Here is a 19,648-nt window from a genome sequence, read left to right as displayed (position 1 = left end):
TAAACAACTAATTAGCTATTTTCCCTGGCTATTCCTACTCTAATGTATATAAAATTTCATTTTATTAAGGGGAATGATTTCCTATAACTTGTGGTTGGGTTTATTTTACTTATATTATTATTTTTTATTTGGATTTTTTTCTAATTGGAGGCTACTGTCTTTTGACAAAATTATATGCTTGACTTACTAACTCACCTTGAAGTTATATTACTGTGGATTCCAGGTCTCCAAACTGAGCTGAACATTCTCAGAATAATCCTGATTTCCCTTTTTCCTGCTCAATACACTGATCTGGGCCCTACCTACATTCTTTGGCTGGTCCATTGGGTATAATAGAACTCAACCTAGAGCTTGGCCATCATTTTCCTGAGTATTACTAACACTTGTCCTGTGACTCAGGCTCAGACTCAGCCTTTCTCTGCCTTCCCTACACTATACCTCCAGCCCCAAGTCAGCTCCCTCCTATTGTGTGTGGTCCCATCTTATCTAGGGTCAGATGCGTGCTGCTCTTATGGCCATCAATGCCGTTTCACCTTTCCGGATTTCCTGTCTTTAGCCCTGATTCCAATATTCCAGAAATTCTAAATGCTCAATCTGCCTATGCACACAGTTTAACTGACTGCCTCCTCATCCTCAATTTTCAAAGCAGTTAATTTAAAAGTTATTCTATTATTAGTAGTAGCAAGCATGTGTGTTTCTGTGTGTGTGTGTGCAAGATGTGTATGTGTGAGTGCAAGAGTGAAGATAAGAGAACAATTTTGTGATGCCAGTTTTATTCTTCTACCTACCCTCGCTCGAGTTCTTGGGATTGAGTTTAGCTGTTAAAGTTTTACAGTAAGCTCTTTTATCTGCTGAATATCTCATTATTCCTCAATTGACTTTTAAAAGACTATTTCAAATCAGTCCACAAAGAAAGCAGCAAAAGGAGGAGGAAGAAGAGAGGATGGGGGTGAAGAGGTAAGGAAGATGACTATCAAACAGATTAAAAACTTATACCCTGCCTAACAATGGGCCTTACACAATGCTCAGAGAATAGACATTGAATAAATAAAACCAAGAATGAATTCTCATATGTGGTGCTGCATTTCAAACATTATTGCTCCTTCCTTCCTTTATTTATTCTTTTCTTTATTTCTTTTTCCTTCTTAGTACAGGGAAAGGATCCAGAGTCTGGTTCATGCTAGGGAAATGCTCTATCATGGAGATACAGCCCAGACCACGGTATATTTTTTAAATTTAAGAAATTTAAGTGCATTTCCATCTCTTCTGTTTGGAATTTCTGAGGAGCCTAGTCTTAAAATTATACTGGCCACCTGGATACCTGACAACAGAGGGTTCCTTTTGAATACTACTTGAAACTGCCACGATAAAGCATGACAAACCACAAGCCTGTCTCAAACACCAGCATCTAGTGATTGCCACACACCAATTTGTGTAGCAGTGGCTTTGTGTTGGTACAGTACCTGCCCTCCATTGGTTGTTGAGATGATTCTGGTTGTGCCCCCACACTGCTTTACATACCACAGGAACCACAAAGCAGAGACCTCATGGGTCTCTGCAGTGACACACAGGTTCACAAAGAGAGTAGCAAGCTGCTTTGCAGATCTGCTCAGAAAGAAACAGGAGAATGATTCATAAACGTGGGACAGAGTCTTCTGAAGGATCTAGAGTCACCAAGTTTCTTGTTTCCTTGACTATGTTTAGAACAATTTAGCAAACTTCTGAATTCACTATCATAAAACATGAGAACATTAATTTGGGAAATATGGTATTTATGCATTCTAAAACAAAACACCTTGTTCAGAACTGACTTTGGTATCATGTTATATGTTATCAGTTGTTCCTACACATCCCCTAGCATCACCAAAATCATTCACTAAGTGGTTAAAGTTGAGGCTCTCAAAACCAACTTGAATCTCTGTCTCTCTCACTCTCTCCTCCCAGAGGCCCTGAGTATTTCTGTGTACCACATGTTAGTATTCTGGCATTTGCACTAGCCTGCTCTTGGGTACCTGGCAGGCACTGCCACTCCCCATGTGCATGTGCTACATCCACTTATGTAAAGCAAGTCCCCCCATCTCTCTCATCCCCCAGAGGCCTCTTCTGCATCCTCCCTTTCATCCCAATAAACCTTGCACATGAGTTCTGTTGTATGGTGTAACTTTCCTTCCAACCCAGTTGCCCAAACAGGCCAGAAGAGAGTGTTGGATCTCTTGATGTAGGTGCTGGGAACTGAAGCCAAGTCATCTACAAGAGTGGTGATGGCTCTTAACTTCTGAGACATCTCTCCAGCCACCTGTCTATTGTTTCTTATTTTAAAACCTATGATGAAATTTAGTTTATAGAACTAGTGGTGTGGCTTTCCCATTATGTGTGAAGACTTGGGTTCAGTCCTGAGCACCGGAGAATCCTTTAATTTTCTAATTAAAGAAATTAGCAATAGCTAATAAAAAATGAATAATCATAAAATTATAAAATAATACAATTTATGTGACTGAAGTCTATCTCTCCCATGAAGAAAAATGTCCTTTCTGGACAAAGACTAATGATGATGAATTGAAGCGGTAGATAAAGGAGGACAGCTGCATTTCTCTGTGTCAAGCAGGTCCATTCCTAAACTTCTGTTTGATTTACTCTGGGGGTTTCGGTAAGAAAAAAAAGACCTTTACAGCATTTAAGGGAGGAAAGGTCAAGCAGACTAGAGTAATAATATTTTGTAATTTTTGCCTTGACTTTTAAAAAGATAAACATTGTACTAGTTTTCTTACATTAAACATACATACACATTAGATGAGCTTTGGAAATTCATAAGATAAAACATGAAGAAATGAGTATTTTCTATATTTCTGTCACCCAAAGGGCAACTACAAATCTCATTCTGATGTGTTCTTTTTCTAGATACAGTTTTTCTCAAACAAAACTGAGTATCTGTGATCACATATAAAATATGCATTGCTCTTCTGAACACCATTTTATAAATTACAGCTAAGGAAGTGACCAGCACTAGTCTTTGAATGTATGTTTGTCATTTACTTTGAATCAGAATAGGCTAGTTGTTCTGTGTGTTGTTTCCTTTAAAGTCAGCAAATGACCTCATGTGCATCTTGCTTTAGAATAGTTAGAAAATGCCCTGATTCCTGTTTACATAAATATCTCAACATTCTTTTTGTGAGTTGACAACCAAGGGTATTAACTAACTGGAGACTGAGGTCAAAGCTGTGGTAAGAATCACAGATCTCTATGACCTCAAAGAAACATAACTGATTCTGTTCTGAAGGCTCTTTGAGGACAAAAGGTCAAATTGGATGTATTAAAAGCTTTCCATAACAGAAGTTCTAGAACAGATATAGGTTATCATATTGTAAGTCTGTAAAATTTGTAAATAAACCTAATTATATTACAGCAAAAGTAAGTTATATTATAAACCATGTTCTCATATGAAGCTATAAATAGCACAGACTCATAATAGGCATCCATTTTCTGGCATTTAAGAATGGATTGATTTCAAAAGCACATTATATAACATGCAGCATGTTATATAATAATAATGATAATAACAATAATAATGAAAGCTATGAGGTAGTCCAAATGTCCAACAGAACAGTAATAGGTAAATACATTGTACCATTTACTATTTGTGAAATACATGACAGTTAATGTCCATTGTTTTTCACAATCCAAACTATAATAAATAAATTGTTTTTAAGAGTTGGGATTGTATATCCCGCTATTCACATTCTATGAAAGCCCACTTTTCTATGTGTTTAATATTAACTTTCAAGCCACTAAGTATTCTTCCACAACATAATTTTAAAACTTTCTAGTCTATCCCATCTTTTGGATACCCTTTAGTTAATCTAACCAGTCTTCAGTTATTAGAGCTTCAGATTTTCCCCTTTAAAAATAATACTGGAAATGATCCCCTATTCTCCGTTCCTCTCTCTTTAAGGCGAATTCTAAGAAGCTGAATTCCTATTGAACATATCTTGATCATTCCCTTATCTTAGACTCAGACATCTCTAAAACTTTTTTTTACTTTGAGTGGTCAGTGCCATCACTCCCTTAAAATCCAGAGCATTAAAATATCAATTTCTGAGCCAAAGGGATTTTCAAGAAATTCTATTTGGTATGTCAGGACAGTATTCTTGATCTTGGCTCTCAATTGTAATACTTGAATCCCTGTAATCCTTTCCACTTTCTCTGTTGCCTAGGAGAAGTGAGGTCTATGAAAACTACACACACTTTCCAGTGCTTCAAACAAGAATTTCAGCCTTGACTCAAGTGTTTCTCTGTAGACACTACAGGCTTTTCACTAATTGGAACATGTAGGTCCACATACAGGTGTCCTCTACACATGTGAATTGCCTAGAAATTGCTCTTTAAAATATTGAAGAGTTGCACTGTATCACAAAAGGTATTTCAAATCCCTATGCTATCTACATTTTGACCACCAGTGAAGAATACAAAACTAGTCCTAGTAAGTGAGACTGTTAAACCACTGTGCATTAAAATGTTCTAAGAAAAAGATGACTCATTCTAGTTTGTTGTGAGTACTTTATGGGGAAAATAGCACCTTGGTGGTACAAAACTATATCAAAGAAATAAAATATACCTATCTTTATGGGAAGACTTAGTTTCAGTATCTTTCAGCTGTTAACTTGGTCGGTGGTATGATTTTAGATATAAAATAGATACTTGTTTGCTTCATGCCTGATAAATGGCATACCTAAATAAACCCCAATTATTGTCACAATAAATGCCTTTGCCCAGTGGAAGACCTTACTTGGTCCAGCAGATCTTATCTAGCAATTCTTTCATTGTCATGTAATCCCATTCTTCTGCAAGGGGTGCCTTCCACGGAGCATCACTGGGAATCTACATTGACATGCATTAAAGAAGAAAGAAAATGACAATTTTCCAGTCAACTAACTATTTGCACAATATTAAAAGCTTTAACTCAAAGAAGAAATAATTGAAGATTTAATTTTTCAAGTACCCCTAACAGTTTTTCAAATAGCATAAACCTCACTGTCTGGGCAGCTCTTCTGTCACAGATCTATAGCACTCAGCTTATAATAAGTTTCCTTTGGAATAAAGATATTTATCCTATATAAATATATTTACAATAAAATTTAATTATTACACTGTGCAAAGCAATATATTAACAATAACAAAAATGTTTAAACAATGTATTGTAATCATGTATATGAATGTTGTCTCTTTGGAATTTTCTATTTAATATTTTCCAACCACAGTTGGCCATAGATAATGACAATCACAGAAACCAAAGCTACAGGTAAGAGGAATTAAGTTAATAACTTACAGAGATCACTCACAAAGTCAACTCTTTAACTAGGTTCCAAGAACTGCAGCTAATCATCTGAAAATCGGAGTTTTCAGTTAAAGCTTCCATGTGTTTACTTGTGAGCTGCAAGTCTAGGTGTGATAGAGAATCAAAGAACTGTGTATGTCCTGGGGATTTTATAAATTAGAAATTTCATCCCAGAAAGGCTTCATACTTCTCAACGTCCTCATCAAGTGTATACAAATAACAGTCTTTTTGATAGCTCATCCTTTTAGAATACAGAAATAAATTCATTCATTCATTTCACTCATATGTAGTGATTGGTAGGGTGTGCTGGGCACTATGTTATGAATGTGGGATGACTGATACTTTGTAGCTTTTTTCTTCTGAGACCTACTGAAAAATACATATGCAATCAAAACAGCTGTAGGGAGTGTTACCTCTTCCCCCATCTCATCCATTGTCCTCCAGAGGTTGTTATGATCTAGGTAGGCGATTGGATTCCATACTGGTGGGAATGGGCCCCTGAAGGGGTATGGTTTTCCCTGTGAGACACATATATTTAGAAGGAGACATATACAAGGGTGTAAATCTTGTTAAATCTGCTATGTTGGCAATTTTTAAGAGCAAATCATTTTAGCTATTAATGTGTGACTGACCAATATCTAATACACACTCAAGTCTTTGCACTTATATTCACAAAATTCTGTTCAGCTTTTTGGCATACACATCTCCAGTAAAAAACTCTTTCAAACAAATAAGTTTGGTGGCATGTTTCAGTAAAGAGGATTGTCTCTGAAATTGGGACCCTGACCATATAAAAATGCAAATGCTAGTACAGAACAGCTACCAAAATATATCTCTGTTGTCAGTAATATTTCTTAATAGCTCAGAATCAGGAGCCATTGTGTATACAGGGAATCAGAGAATTACAATCACAAGCACAATACAAGTTAGAAGGGGTGAGAAACCACATGTGCACGGTTATGGGAAGGACAAAACGACCTGGCTTGCTCTTCCAGGGAGTCAGAAGTCCAGATATAAGCAGGAGTTTTCAGAGGTTAGGGAAATTAAAGCAGAGAAATGAAACAACCTTAGGCCTCCCATGAAAATATTTGACATGAGCTAGTTCTCTCCACAAGGATAACACTGACATAGAGACATAGGAACACAGCCTCATAAAATACTGCCAATAAGACAACATGCAAATCCCATCTGGGAGGCCTAACTTGCTGATGGCAGTTAAAGGATACATACACACCAAACCCACTTCGGGTCTATTTTTAAAAACTGGGTCAGAAATCAGGCTGTGCAAAACAACAGCATCTTTCAACTGTATCAGGATAAGCTTCCCAGTAACTCTGAGTCATTCAGCAATGATGCATCTTGTACTGATTTTGTAGTCAGGACAACTGAGAAGCAGAGTGGGAAGAGGTTCCATGCCAATTCTTGTATTAATTCTGTGACCATCTTAGTCTTTTTTTACTCCATAGGACATAAGAGTAAGAAAGAGGAAAGAGTTCTTAACATGAAAGAGGTAGATAGTGAAAGACAGGTTAGCTCATGTGAGGAGGACACGGTCATGACCAGAGCCTACAGAGTAGAAACTTGGGAAAGAGACATACAAATTCAAAGGTAGCACATTAGGACAATTCCCTCATCTCCAAAGTCTCATTATTTTCCTTAAGTTCTTAATTATTTAAGAAAGGGAGACCCCCCCAGTCTGACCTTTGAGCTTGACGTGGAAAAGGGGTACAGACAAGTTTTATACCAGAGCAGAGTAACCCTTCAAGCCATCACCTACAGATAGGAAGGACTTCAGCCAATGACTGCAGCCTGCTCCACCTACATTCGCCTTCTAACCAGAACACCTTGTGAGATGGGTACTTCTCTGCAACTCTTTCCTCCTTTGTCCAAGGACAGCATCTTTGCATAGAATGTGTTAGATGGAAGTGAAATATAGAGACATACAAATTCAAAGATAGCACATTAGGACAATTCCCTAGTGTCTGTTTGACACACTGCAGCTCAAAGGTTCAGGTGAAATATAAGGCAAGATAAGGTATGGGGCTTCCCAAACCACAAGATGTCAGCAGGGTGATGGTGACAGAGGCCAATGGCCAAAGTTTTCCTACTCCAAGAACATTCTTAAAAAAAAAAAACAAGATTTATTTATTATGTATACAGTGTTCTGTCCGCAGGTATCCCTGCAAACCAGAAGAGGGCACCAGATCTCATTACAGATGGTTTTTTAGCCATTATGTGGTTGCTGGGAATTGAATTCAGGACCTCTGAAAGAGCCACAGCCAGTGCTCTTAATCTCTGAGCCATCTCTCTAGTCTCCAAGAACATTCTTATAAAGGGCCAGAGTGAGAAGTAACAATCTGTGTGAACAGTCTGGCAATTGACATACCAAGAAGAACATGGTGCTGAAGAATACACATGCTTTGCTTTTCTTCTTCTTCTTCTTCTTCTTCTTCTTCTTCTTCTTCTTCTTCTTCTTCTTCTTCTTCTTCTTCTTCTTCTTCTTCTTCTTCTTCTTCTTCTTCTTCTTCTTCTTCTTCTTCTTCGTCTTCTTCGTCGTCTTCGTCGTCGTCTTCTTCTTCTTCTTCTTCTTCTTCTTCTTCTTCTTCTTCTTCTTCTTCTTCTTCTTCTTCTTCGTCGTCGTCGTCGTCGTCGTCTTCTTCTTCCATTTTTTTTGTTTGTTTTTGCTTTTTGAGACAGGATTTCTCTGTGTAACAGCACTGGCTGTCCTAGAACTCTCCTTCTAGACCAGGCTGACGGCAAACTCACAGAGCTCCACCTGTTTCTGCCTCCCCAGTGCTGTGATTACAGGCATGCACTACCGACATTTGGCCTACACATGCTTTCCTTATGCATGAATTTGCTTACAGTCCTCAGCATCTTACTTCTAAGCAAATAATGATTTAGCTTAGCTGAATTCATAAAAACAAGTATGCTTTTATAAGATGAGGGAAAGTTTCTTATAAACACAGGAAAGAGCTATTGTTGGACTCAGTAAAAAATAGCTCTCAAAGCTTTAAGCTTCAAGGAATAAGCAAGAGTGGGAGGAAATGGAAGTTTATAAACTCACAGCCAAAGGCATTGCAAGAAGTTTGGAGCTCAGGTTTGGCTATGGTATAAACAGTCCTGCAATTGTTACTCTTTTGAACATTGTCCAAGGCAGCCTGTCCTTGTGAAGGAATCATGAAAAGACACCATAATAAGCCCTCAGTTCACGAAGCTATGCAAAATGTAAACAAATGCTTCCACTCATATTTTTCATTTTAAAAAATTCTTAATAATGTTTTTCTCATGTAATATAGTTAGAAATATTCTATTTCCTACTCCAACTCCTTCTAGATCTTCCCACCCTCCAAAACTGCCCAACTTTATATTCTTTCTGTCCATCGCTCTCTCTGTCAATAAAACCCTCCAAAGCAAAAATTGAAAAACAAACAAAAATGCTAAAATTAAAGGGCAAAAAATACCTAACCAAACCCACTCAAAACACACAGATTTGAGGGCCTGCCTTTGAGTGTGGTTGATATTTCCAGTGACACTCAATTGTAGAAAACATATTTTTTCCTTTGCAAGCAGATGTGATTGGAGATAGTTTCTTGGTTCGGGTGGGACCCTGTGTCTGCACTTGTCTCTCTGTACGGGCATCCCATCCAGCTTGAACCTGTGCAGGTCCCATGTGTGTTGTCACTGTCTCTGTGAGTTGATATGTGCACATGCATCAGTCCTGTTAAGTCTGGAACACCCTGTTCTTTGAGTCATTCATCACCTCCAGATCTTACAATCTTTCTTCATACTCTTCCGTATAGTTCTCTGAGCCTTGCGGGGAGGGGTCTGATTAAAAACATCCCATTTATGTCTAAGTGCTACAAAGTCTCTTACTCTCTGCACACTGTCGCGTTCTAGGTCTCAGTGCTAATTACAGTCTTCTTTAAGAAGCTTCTCTTATGAAGGCTGAGTGAAGCCTTGATATATGTACCTATCATTATGTTATTAGAAGTCATTTTATTGTTATTCTCTTTTAGTAAACTAATAGAAGTAAGTTTTCCCCTAAGGCCCCTGACCTATCTAGTCTCAGGTTCTCAGCCACTTTAGCATGGTCATGTATGGACTGCATCTCATGGAGTAGGCTTTAAATATAATTTAGAAAGTAGCTTGATACTCCCCTATTTGTGTCACTATTAAACCAGTATATCTTGGAGGCAAGGCCATTGTTGTAGATCTTAGGGTTTGTAGCTGGATGATACTGATGATAACTTTCCTACCTTGGTAGTGTGCACTTTACATAACAGCACAACACACACACACACACACACACACACACACACACACACACACACACACACACACACACACACACACCTGGTGCCCAAAAAGGCCAGAAAAAGACATCAGAGCTCAGGGAAATGGATTTACAGACAGTTGTAAGCCACCATGTGGGTGTCTTCTGCAAGAACAACAACTGCTCTTTGCTGAGGTATTTCTCTGGGCTCAGTTCATTTTATTGTATGTATGTATGGTTACACATACGTATGTATGTATGGCTAGAGCTGGAGCTGCCAGCTCATTTTATTATATGTATGTATGCATATATACATGTATGTATGTATATATGAATGTATGTATGTGTGGCTGGAGCTGGAACTGCCAGCCTAAGGCACATTAGGTAAGAGTAAATGGAGTCACACCAAACTCTTGTTCTGTTAACTTCAGAATCAAAATCACAATCTGTCTTTCACCTGTGTGTGGCAGGAAGACCTGGAGGTTATACACAGCTCTAAGGATATGCACAAACTAAATGGTTGTGGCTGAGGGTTTTGTGACATGATAAACTGTCATCTAAGCAACATTATCTTATTCATAAGGATACATCCATGTTTTAAAATTAATCTTCTTTGGGTTATTTCTGAGAGTCTGAATTCTTGGCATGAAGACTTAGATTCAAATTTTGTGGCAATCTTGATGAAAGCAAGAAAACAATTTGACATTCATGTGGCTTTAATTTGAAGCCTGTAAAGACTTGCCAGACTTTGGGAAACCATCTGAACTCTGCCTTCTGAAGCCTTTACTTTAGAGAAACAGGCTTGCTTGGTGACTCTAGTGTCAGTGACAAGACCCTACAAATCCTACAAGTCCTTTTTCCCCTTCTGCTCTGGAGGCCAAGATCTCACATTTCTATTAACTTTCCATTGTCTTCTTGTTCTTGATTCTAATGCCAGTCACTACCAGAAGGAATAGGTGGCCTTGTTCTTATTAGATCAGTCTCCAGAAGCATGGCCTTTTTCTCTTAGTATGTCACCTCAAATGCTTATGGGAACCTTGCCTTCCTGGTCATGGGAGCCAAGGTTGGTTATTTGTCTTTCTACAGCATGGCCACTTTTATACATATCAATTAGGCTATACTTAGGATATACTCATTTACAGGTTCAAGCTTTCTTTCCTTTTGATATATAGTTGCAGGTTGAGAGAAGAGAAATATAATCTTTCCCACGGGGTAAGACCTGCAAACTGTACTTGGACAAATATTTTTCTTCCTCTGTTGACATGCTGGCTTTGTGGAACTCATTCATATTTATAAACACCCAACCTGACATTGAGATTCTCTTTTGATAGCATCAACACATGGTAGATGTGGTATTGAAATCTGCCGGCAGCATCCCAGCATATGAAAAGCCTGATATTGCTCAAGCAGGAAGAGATGGGAAAGATGGAAATGCAAAAAGCATGTCAGGCACTATAGGAATAATAGTAAAAACCATGGCACCAGCTAACATGGGGGCGTCTTCTGCACGGGCCTCTTGGTTGTATTTTACCAGAATTTTATGTACTTCACAAAGATTTTAGGATACAAGCACAATATTGCCCCTTTAAGATAGGGAAACTGAGCCAGGAAGAGATGAAGCAATCCTTTGTTGAAGCTCTTGTAACTAAGTGGCAGCAATGTTTTCATTCACATATTTAAAAGCCAATATCTTTGATCATGAACTTCTCAACCTCTTAATTATTTAGCACAACTTGACAGATGTGAACTAATAATTTGACTAAATTATTTAGTTTAATCTTTATAACAACTCTGAATAACAGTACATGAATAGAATGTTCCATTTTGGAGATTAGCTCCAGGGATGGACTTAGTAACTTGCTAAGGTTGTATGGTTTACATGTGGTAGGATCAGAATTTGACCTATGATTTGTGAGTTCTTTTTCTATGTCAGTGCTGAGGATAGAACCTAGAGCCCAGGGCATACCAAGTAAGCCTCTACCATTGAACTACATCTCTAGTCCTCAAACTCATTTTAAAAGCTTTCCTCATGTATGACTGACATATGATAAACTTCTCATAAGAGTAATAGAGTTCACGTGTCTGCTCTATGAGCAACATTCAGGTGTGTTATAGAAGGTCTCTGGAGACATTTAATCCAGTTATCACTGTAGATTCTGACAAGCCAGGAAAGAACCAATGATCGGTTGAATGACTGGCCAGATCATTTCCATGGCTGTTTTTCCTCTTCTGGAAAAGTCTAGTCTATCTCATACTCAAATGGTTGTCACAGCAACTTCTTTGTTCATCCAACAAGCACTTCCCATGTTCCTGGCAATGTTCCAGGCACTGGATATACAGGACACACACACACAAAATCTTGTACAACTTTATATTCTAGTAGGTGTGAAGGAAATACATGAACCAAAAGGACAATAAGAGTCATGTTGTGGGTTAGAAACAGAGTATGGAGGACAGACAGGAAGTGTTGGGGAAGTTCTGTGTATGTGTCAATAAAGCACTGTTGGCCAACAGGGAAGCAAGATAGGTGGGGCTAGGAGTCGAGGAGGACTCTGGGTAGGAGAAACACAGGAAGTCGAGATGTAACCACCATGGGGTAGGAAGCCCGGAAACTTCTCCGGTAAGAGAAATACTTAGATTATCAATTATGGGGTAAATACTTAAGCCAGAGCTAGCCAGTAAGAAACAAACAAGGCCAACAGCTTCGTAATTAATATAGCCTCCTGTGTGTTTATTTGGGACTGATGCAGCTCTGGAAGCAGGCTGGCGGGACTTCCTGTGTTTCTCCTACCCAGAGTCCTCCTGGACTCCTAGTCCCACCTATCTTGCTTCCCTATTGGCCAACAGTGCTTTATTGACATATACACAGAACTTCCCCAACAAGGAAGTACTAGCATCTTGGGGTTGGTTGCAATTTTAAATAAGTTGGTCAGCGAAGATGCCGCTGAGTAGCTAACACTTGAATGTTAAGATGGGGAAATTATGTGACTATGCTGATGCAGAGTGCTTCAGTCAGACAGAGCCTTAGCATGTATCCTGAGATGGAAGAATGGATGGAGTAAAGTAGAGGAAGGAGCTAAATGTCCCCTTTTTCTCTGTAACAAATCCAGGCTCCTTAGGCACCTTTCCTGATCTTAGTGCAACACTTTCATGGCACCTTTCAGTCAACATTCTTTACCTTCTAATATCCAGTGGGAGGCAACCAACTTGCCAGGACCAGATCTTAGGATTCAGGTTCATGAAGAGGCCTCCAAAACTCACCTTGCCCCAACCAGTGTTTGCTCAGAATATTTGTTCGTAATCGCACCATACTTGTTCATGCTATTTTGATATTATTGTCTGCATGTTGTCTCTCTTCTGTATCCAGCCACTTAAGGAAAGGAACTAAAAATCTGTGTCCTCCCGTAACGCTCCCACACAGGTGCAACAGGTTCAGTTGATGATTGATTAGCATTAAAGAGATGGATGGATGGGGATGGTAGAAGATTAATGATTGGTTGAGTATAGTTCTGAAGAATAGGACTCTTTCAGCATCTAAGATATCAGCATGATTACTTTGTAAACAAAATCACAATTAACTTCTCAGGGCTTGGAATATGACTTAATGGAAAAGCACTTGCCTACCCTGTGGGAGTTCTTGGATATGAACTTCACCATCATTCCCCAAATTTAATTTCTTCTGAAAAAGTATAAATGTTTAAAACAGAAGGCTGCAATTGTAATTACCTCTCAAAAGAACTTATCATTTGCCTTCAGTATCTGTTTTGAATACACCTGCTGAGGAAGGCAAGTCTGAGTTCCACAGGAAGGAGTCTCAAATTAGACTGCTGATTTGAGAGAGTAAGATTGTGTCCCCAAGGATACCCTGAATCCTTTGATGCCTGAATTAGACACTTCCGGACCTATCACATAGCAAACCACCAAGACAGACTGCCGATGCTGAGAGGCTGTTTCAAAGCAGAGTAAAATGGTCACAGCTACAAAGCTCTTCTCTGTGTCACCCTTTCTACTTGTAGACACTTAAGAGTTTATTTGCTCAAATGGCGAAAGCATCGGCAAAGGTCTCTCTCTCTGTCTCTCTGTCTCTCTCTCCACTTACCTACTGAAATGGCTTTATTGAAAAACTGGTTAATTTTACTGATCCATTTCTGTTCTCTCTAGCCTCCCTACACCAACTTCACTCTTACTGCCTGACAATACACATTCATCTGTTCTTTAAAATCATAGATTCCCTGAAATAAGTTGCTTAGGTTAAAAATCACCCTTGATTCTTCTCCATTTTCCCAATCTCACATGTAATCAGTTCTACATTTCAAATATATAAATAAGGCAGACACTTCTCAGCTTCTTCACTTTGAGTACCCAAATCAAAGCCACTATTAGCTTTGACCTATGATACTGTATTAACTCCCAAAAATTCTCTCCTATTTTCTACTGCTAGTGCAAAGAGTTTCCAAGAATATCCATTCTAGAACTCATACTGAAATCTAACTCCTATCATAGTTTTATTTAGGGGTGGTGTCTTAATTGAGCAAGGTGGTACATACCTACAACTCCATCACGTAGGTGAGGCAGATGTAGGGGGATCACTGCAAGTTTAGGTCTGGTCTGCACTGCTGGTTTAGGGCCAGCAAGGGGTAGAGTGAAACATTCTCTCAAAAGCATAAAAGAAAGAAAAGGAAGAGGAAGGAGAAGGATGAGGAAAAGAAGAGGAAGAGAACTTGAACTTTTAAGCTATGATTAGGTCAACGGGAGTGAGTCAGCATGGATGTGGATTAGTAACAGCAGTAGTGAGTTCTGATCAAAAGGATGAGCTCATCTGTTTGTTCCATAAGGACTTGCTCCCCCCTCTGTCATGCATTAATGCAGCACAGAGGCCATCATCTCACCAGTGTCATGTCCCTAGACTTCCCACCCTCCAGAAGCATAAACCAAACGTACTTCTATTCATTATAAATGACCTAGCCTATGGTATCCTGTTACCACAGAATGAACTGGACTATGACAGTGAGATACAATTAGTAAACCTTGGATAAAAAGCTTGTCCAGGATCACCCAGTTAATTAGTGGGGTTCAAATTCAAGTTTGATTAAAGTCATGCTACATTTCAAGCAGCAAGAAGCCAAGATTTAAAAAATTCCTGTGCACAGACAACATCATGATGTTCATCACCATACCACTCTAGGTGCTTATGTATAACTGGGACCTTAGCAATCCTGTACAGAGAGACAAATCAAAGATAGTTATCCAATTGAAGCTAACACCAGGACCTTAGTGATAGGGCACTTGCTTAGTATGCACAGTGTTCGGGTTCTACCCACAACATGGGCCCAAAAGCTCATATTACAGTTTGTTAAGAGAATGCAATTGTACTTTCTGATAGGGTTGGATAGGTGTAGGATGAATATTTTTAAGTGATACTTGCAATGTACTATTTCTTCTTGTGTAAAATTAAAATGTATTAATGGCAAACTGTTAAACAAGCATGACACAACATTCTGAAGACATGGAGATGAAATAGGGCATAGCACCAAGCTCAGGGAACTCAAACGTCTAGGCAGTAGGTCAGGCTTGTGGGAGCAGGCTTATGATGCCATAGTTGGTCTGGTTTCATGGTTTAACCTTCACTTCTAACTCCAAAGCCAGATAACAGAGTAAACAAAGTCCTTACTAAATGAAGTTGGACCTGAAACTACTGGAGTTTACTTCTCAAGTGCTCAGTCATGGCTACTTTAGTGAACTGGTCCAGGGCATTGCTGAAGCTTCCAGGAGTGGTTCTGGTAGCAACCCTGCTTCTTAGCTCCCTTCAGAGATTTTCCTCAGCTGCAGAAATTCAGTTTTGCTCAAAGCAATGTTGTATCCTCTGGGCAGCTCACTTCCAATGACTGAGGAATGTGAAGGGACAAAGGATTGACCTCTGGGACCACTCAGGAAAGTTCTGCAGACTCATACTGTCCTTGGACTTCCTCACATTGTCAGCTGACATCTGCATTGCAGCCACATCACAAGTCTGACTTTTTCTGCTCACTTCTGCATCTTCCCCTTCCTCTTCACAGCTGTGGCTTCCCAGAGTTCTCCCTAACAAGATTCCTATATTTTCTTCTCCTTCTTCTTTCCTGCCATGCATGGGTATTGGTACAGTAGGAAGTAGCAACACCTTTAAAATCTCCATCCCATGGATCTGGGGTAACTGAGACCACATTAGACACTTTTGGAACCAGGCCTAATGGGACCTCCTTTGAGAACAAGGATGCAATGATACAAGTGTTGAGGAAATGTAGGTTTCTTATCTGCTATCCTCATCAGACTTGTACTCAGACAGTTGAACAGACTGAACAGCAGGATTGCAAACCATAATCAAATCTAAAGCCTTTAAGTCAAAGCTTATTTAAATATCACAGATTATAATTTTAAAACACCATTTATGTTCATACAATACAGGTTTGTCCAGGAAAAGCAAGAGTAAATTCATCATCTTTAAAATGTGTCTCCAGGGTCAGGAGCGATAGATCAGAGTTAATAATACTGGCTGATCTTCAAGAAGGCCTGAGTTTGGTTCCTAGCACCCACCTCAGGTTGCTCAAAACAGTTTGTCACTCTAGCTCCAGGGCATCAGATTCCTATGGCTTCTACAGATACCTCACTCACATTCACAAACACACATGCAGAAACACACATCTACACACCAAAATGACAATTCACTTTGATGAGTCAGAAGATTCCCTATAGGAAGACTGATGTTTGAAAATAAGGTGTACATGTCAAAGTATGCATTGGTCACAGGAAGAAACATCTGGATGGCCCCCACAGGAGCTTGGCTGCTATGAATATTAATTGCTGTTATGGAAATTGTATTGAGACAAGAAGAAAAGTACAGGACAGGTCCTGATTAGAAGATCATGCATAGAATTTGCAGAGAAATTATGCTGGATAAACCTAGAAATGATTCTGTGTCCTAGAGGAAAATGCTGGACTGAGATGAAAAGGATATCTCTGAAATATCTGCGCATATGGAACAATTATTTTCAGGAAGATGTATTCATATTTAAGTGGGTTGTTAATTAAATGCCTTCAGGAGGAAAGAGGATAAGCTCTTTATGGGAAAGAATGTACATTCCTCTTTTATATATGTCCAAAGGAAAGAACAATGGTGGCTGGTGTGACTCATCACCCATGAAGATGACATATATGTAAGCATGCATATGTGCTCAACAGATACAGAAGCATAGAGAAGTTAATGGCACCTGCAGGAACTGTTGTAAAATTTCCCTTTGGAAACATGAGTCATCCAGGTATAGTGGCACACACCTGTAATCCCAGCACTTATGAGGAGAGGCTGGCAGAGCTCTGGGAGTACAAGGCCAGCTTCGTCTACATAGTGAATTTCAGGGTAGCCAGAGCTGCACAGAGAAACCCTGTCTCAGAAAAAGGAGAGGAAAAGAAAATAAAGAAAATGAGAGTCAAATCACATCACTCCTATCTTTCAAGTCTTTTACAGGCTTCCCACATCACCCAGAATACATGACAGTATTTTTAAGTAGTCAACTCTCTCTATATGCAAGTTCCACATCTGTGTGTGTGGGAGGGGATGCCAATCAATCACAGAGGCAAACTTTTTAAAATCACATCTGTACTGAATTACATATAAGCTTTTCTTTCTTGTAATAATTCAGTTTAATTATTTTATAATATTTACATTGATAAAGTATTCTGCATCATCTAGAGATGATTTAAAGCCTATAAGAGGATGTGGATAAGTTATGTACAATTCATTTTAGGGACTTGGGCATCAGTGGATTTTGATATTCACATGGTAAGACCATTCTGCAATCAATTCTGTGCAGATGCCAAAGGTCAACAGTATACTTTTCTTACAAGACTTCAGGGGTTAATGCAAACGTAACTATCCTGTAACTAGTTTCTTAATTGTATTGGGTGTTGTAAGGCCTCTAGAAATGATTTAAAGCATACCAGAGGATGCTCACAGATTCTGTGAAAACACTCTATCATTTAATATAAGGGATGTGAACATTTAAGGATGTCAGCATCCACAGGAGATTTTAATCATAATCATAATCATAATAACTGCAATTACCTGCTCACTGGGTCTCCATCATCCAGCCCTGATGACTCTCTGACCTCACATCAAAGTGCTAGAATTTTGTGCATACTGTGTCTAACAGCTCTGCACTGTCAAAGACTGGAAGCTTGACACCGGCAATGACATATTTATGCCATGCAAATCCTACAGATAACAGCTAGACTTTTTTGTTTTGTTGTGCTTGAGAGCGGTTTAAAAGCAAACAATTGTTTCTCTTTCTCAGCCCTTACTTAACTTCTCTTCTCTGAGTATACAGGCTTCTTACTCTTCACAAACATTTGTCACATGCCAGCTTCCAGCCTTTGAATGTATCATCCATTTCTCCGGCTGGAACATTTTAGTCCCGACAACTACATTTTGTTCTTTTGCCTCTGTGAGATTTGTTTGAAATATTAAGAACTTGGTGAGCTTCTCTCTGACTTCCCTACTTGGCATCACATTCCTCTCACACCTCTTCCAATTCCTCAGTCTCTGCTGCTTTATAACACATACAGCATGCCTTTGTGTGTGTTCCTGTGTGCGTGTGTGCATGTGCACCCCAAACATTTTTACACACATTTTCTCCATTGTTGCTCTTGATATAGCATTACATTATACATGCTTATAGGCATTTATAAGAACTGGTTGAAAAATTCAAATCCTTATTAGAAGGTATTAATTGTTGCCATGGGAAAATAACAAAAATAAAAGCCAAAGTCTTTTGCATAATTCAGCAGCGTGATGCATAGCTGAATTTTAACTCCAAAATACACTTGAAAAATCAACTCAAAAGCTCATTAGAGTTAAGAGTTATTGAATTAAGAGGCAACTTGAAAGGAAATCTTCAGACACATGTGAGTTTTTGATACATCTACATTAAGTTAATTTAAGAATGTTCATATTTTATATCATTTCATTCTGCACTTAACCTTTTTCTTTCTGAAGTGCTAGGATTAGTATTCAGAATCTTGAACATGGTAGGCATATCACAATTACATCCATATTTTAAATGCATTCTAATAATTTATATATTTGTATGCATATCCTGGTTATCATGAGAGCTCCACAAGGACAGGTGGTCTGGCATGTTTTGTTCATCTGTGTATTTGCAATGTATTTATAACTTAAATGTGCAGGAAGAAGATAGCATACGCTTGTGGGATTTGGATGGCAACTGTAGCATATATGATAAGCTGAGGAATCTTCCTAGTTTCTTGACATCTTCTAGGACTAGATTTCTTGTGACTTGAATACTGCAGTTGTTCCCAAAGAGCATTACCCAATCAATATCTGTCTAATGCTCTGAAAGGAACAGGCTCACAGAAAGACAGAGACCATCCTTTCCATTGTTTGTGCAAGAAGCAATTGCTTGAAGCCCACTAAATATTATGTTCCGGTGCAAGTGCTGGAGTTATAGCAATGGATAAAATGATGATGGTATATTTAAGGGAAACATATAAGGAAATATATATGCATATATATAACTAAATACATATATAAGGACAAATATATGAAGAAATCTTAACAACTTAGTTGCCTAAATACAGCCTGAAGAGTGACACTGTCAGTTGACAAGCCCAAATATATAGGGGAAATCTCAGAATGCCCCATTCCAAGATGTAGAGCTACAGACAATTAATGGCTGCTAAAGGAGGAAGAATCATTCTCTCCAGAGACAGGACCTGATGACTTATCCAATTCCAAGTTGTCCGCTCTAAACATGTACATAGAAGGAACACTAAACAAAATCAGCAGGTTCTACTTATGGATATATGTGTACACACACACCCCAACAACATTTAAAGAAAAGATCCTGAATTTGAAAGGGAATGGGCGCATGGAAGGAGTTGGAGGGGGAGAGTATGGTGGAAATGATGTTAATACAGTTCTTTTGTATAAAATTATCAAAACACCATAATGAAACAAATGTTATAAAATGGAAAGAGTTCTTAGGCTCAGC

At 38.8% G+C, this 19,648-nt stretch overlaps 1 protein-coding gene across 2 annotated transcripts in view; it reads right to left on the bottom strand.

The window, feature by feature from the left end:
* The window catches only part of Maob (monoamine oxidase B), a 94,792-nt gene that overhangs the window by 18,702 nt on the left and 56,442 nt on the right, over positions 1-19,648 (bottom strand). For both annotated transcript variants that reach the window (XM_040733705.1, XM_040733706.1), the window contains exons 4-6: positions 5,746-5,850; positions 4,784-4,875; positions 1,464-1,605 (exon numbers count right to left, since the gene is read on the bottom strand). In XM_040733705.1, the coding sequence (XP_040589639.1) occupies positions 1,464-1,605; positions 4,784-4,875; positions 5,746-5,850 (339 nt within the window). The remainder of the gene's footprint in view (positions 1-1,463; positions 1,606-4,783; positions 4,876-5,745; positions 5,851-19,648) is intronic.

The sequence above is a fragment of the Mesocricetus auratus genome, unplaced genomic scaffold (genome assembly GCF_017639785.1).
Source record: "Mesocricetus auratus isolate SY011 unplaced genomic scaffold, BCM_Maur_2.0 Super-Scaffold_100033, whole genome shotgun sequence".
NCBI classification, from domain to species: Eukaryota; Metazoa; Chordata; class Mammalia; order Rodentia; family Cricetidae; genus Mesocricetus; species Mesocricetus auratus.
The sequence above is the reverse complement of the archived record's forward strand: the minus strand, read 5'-3'. Positions and strand labels throughout refer to the sequence as shown.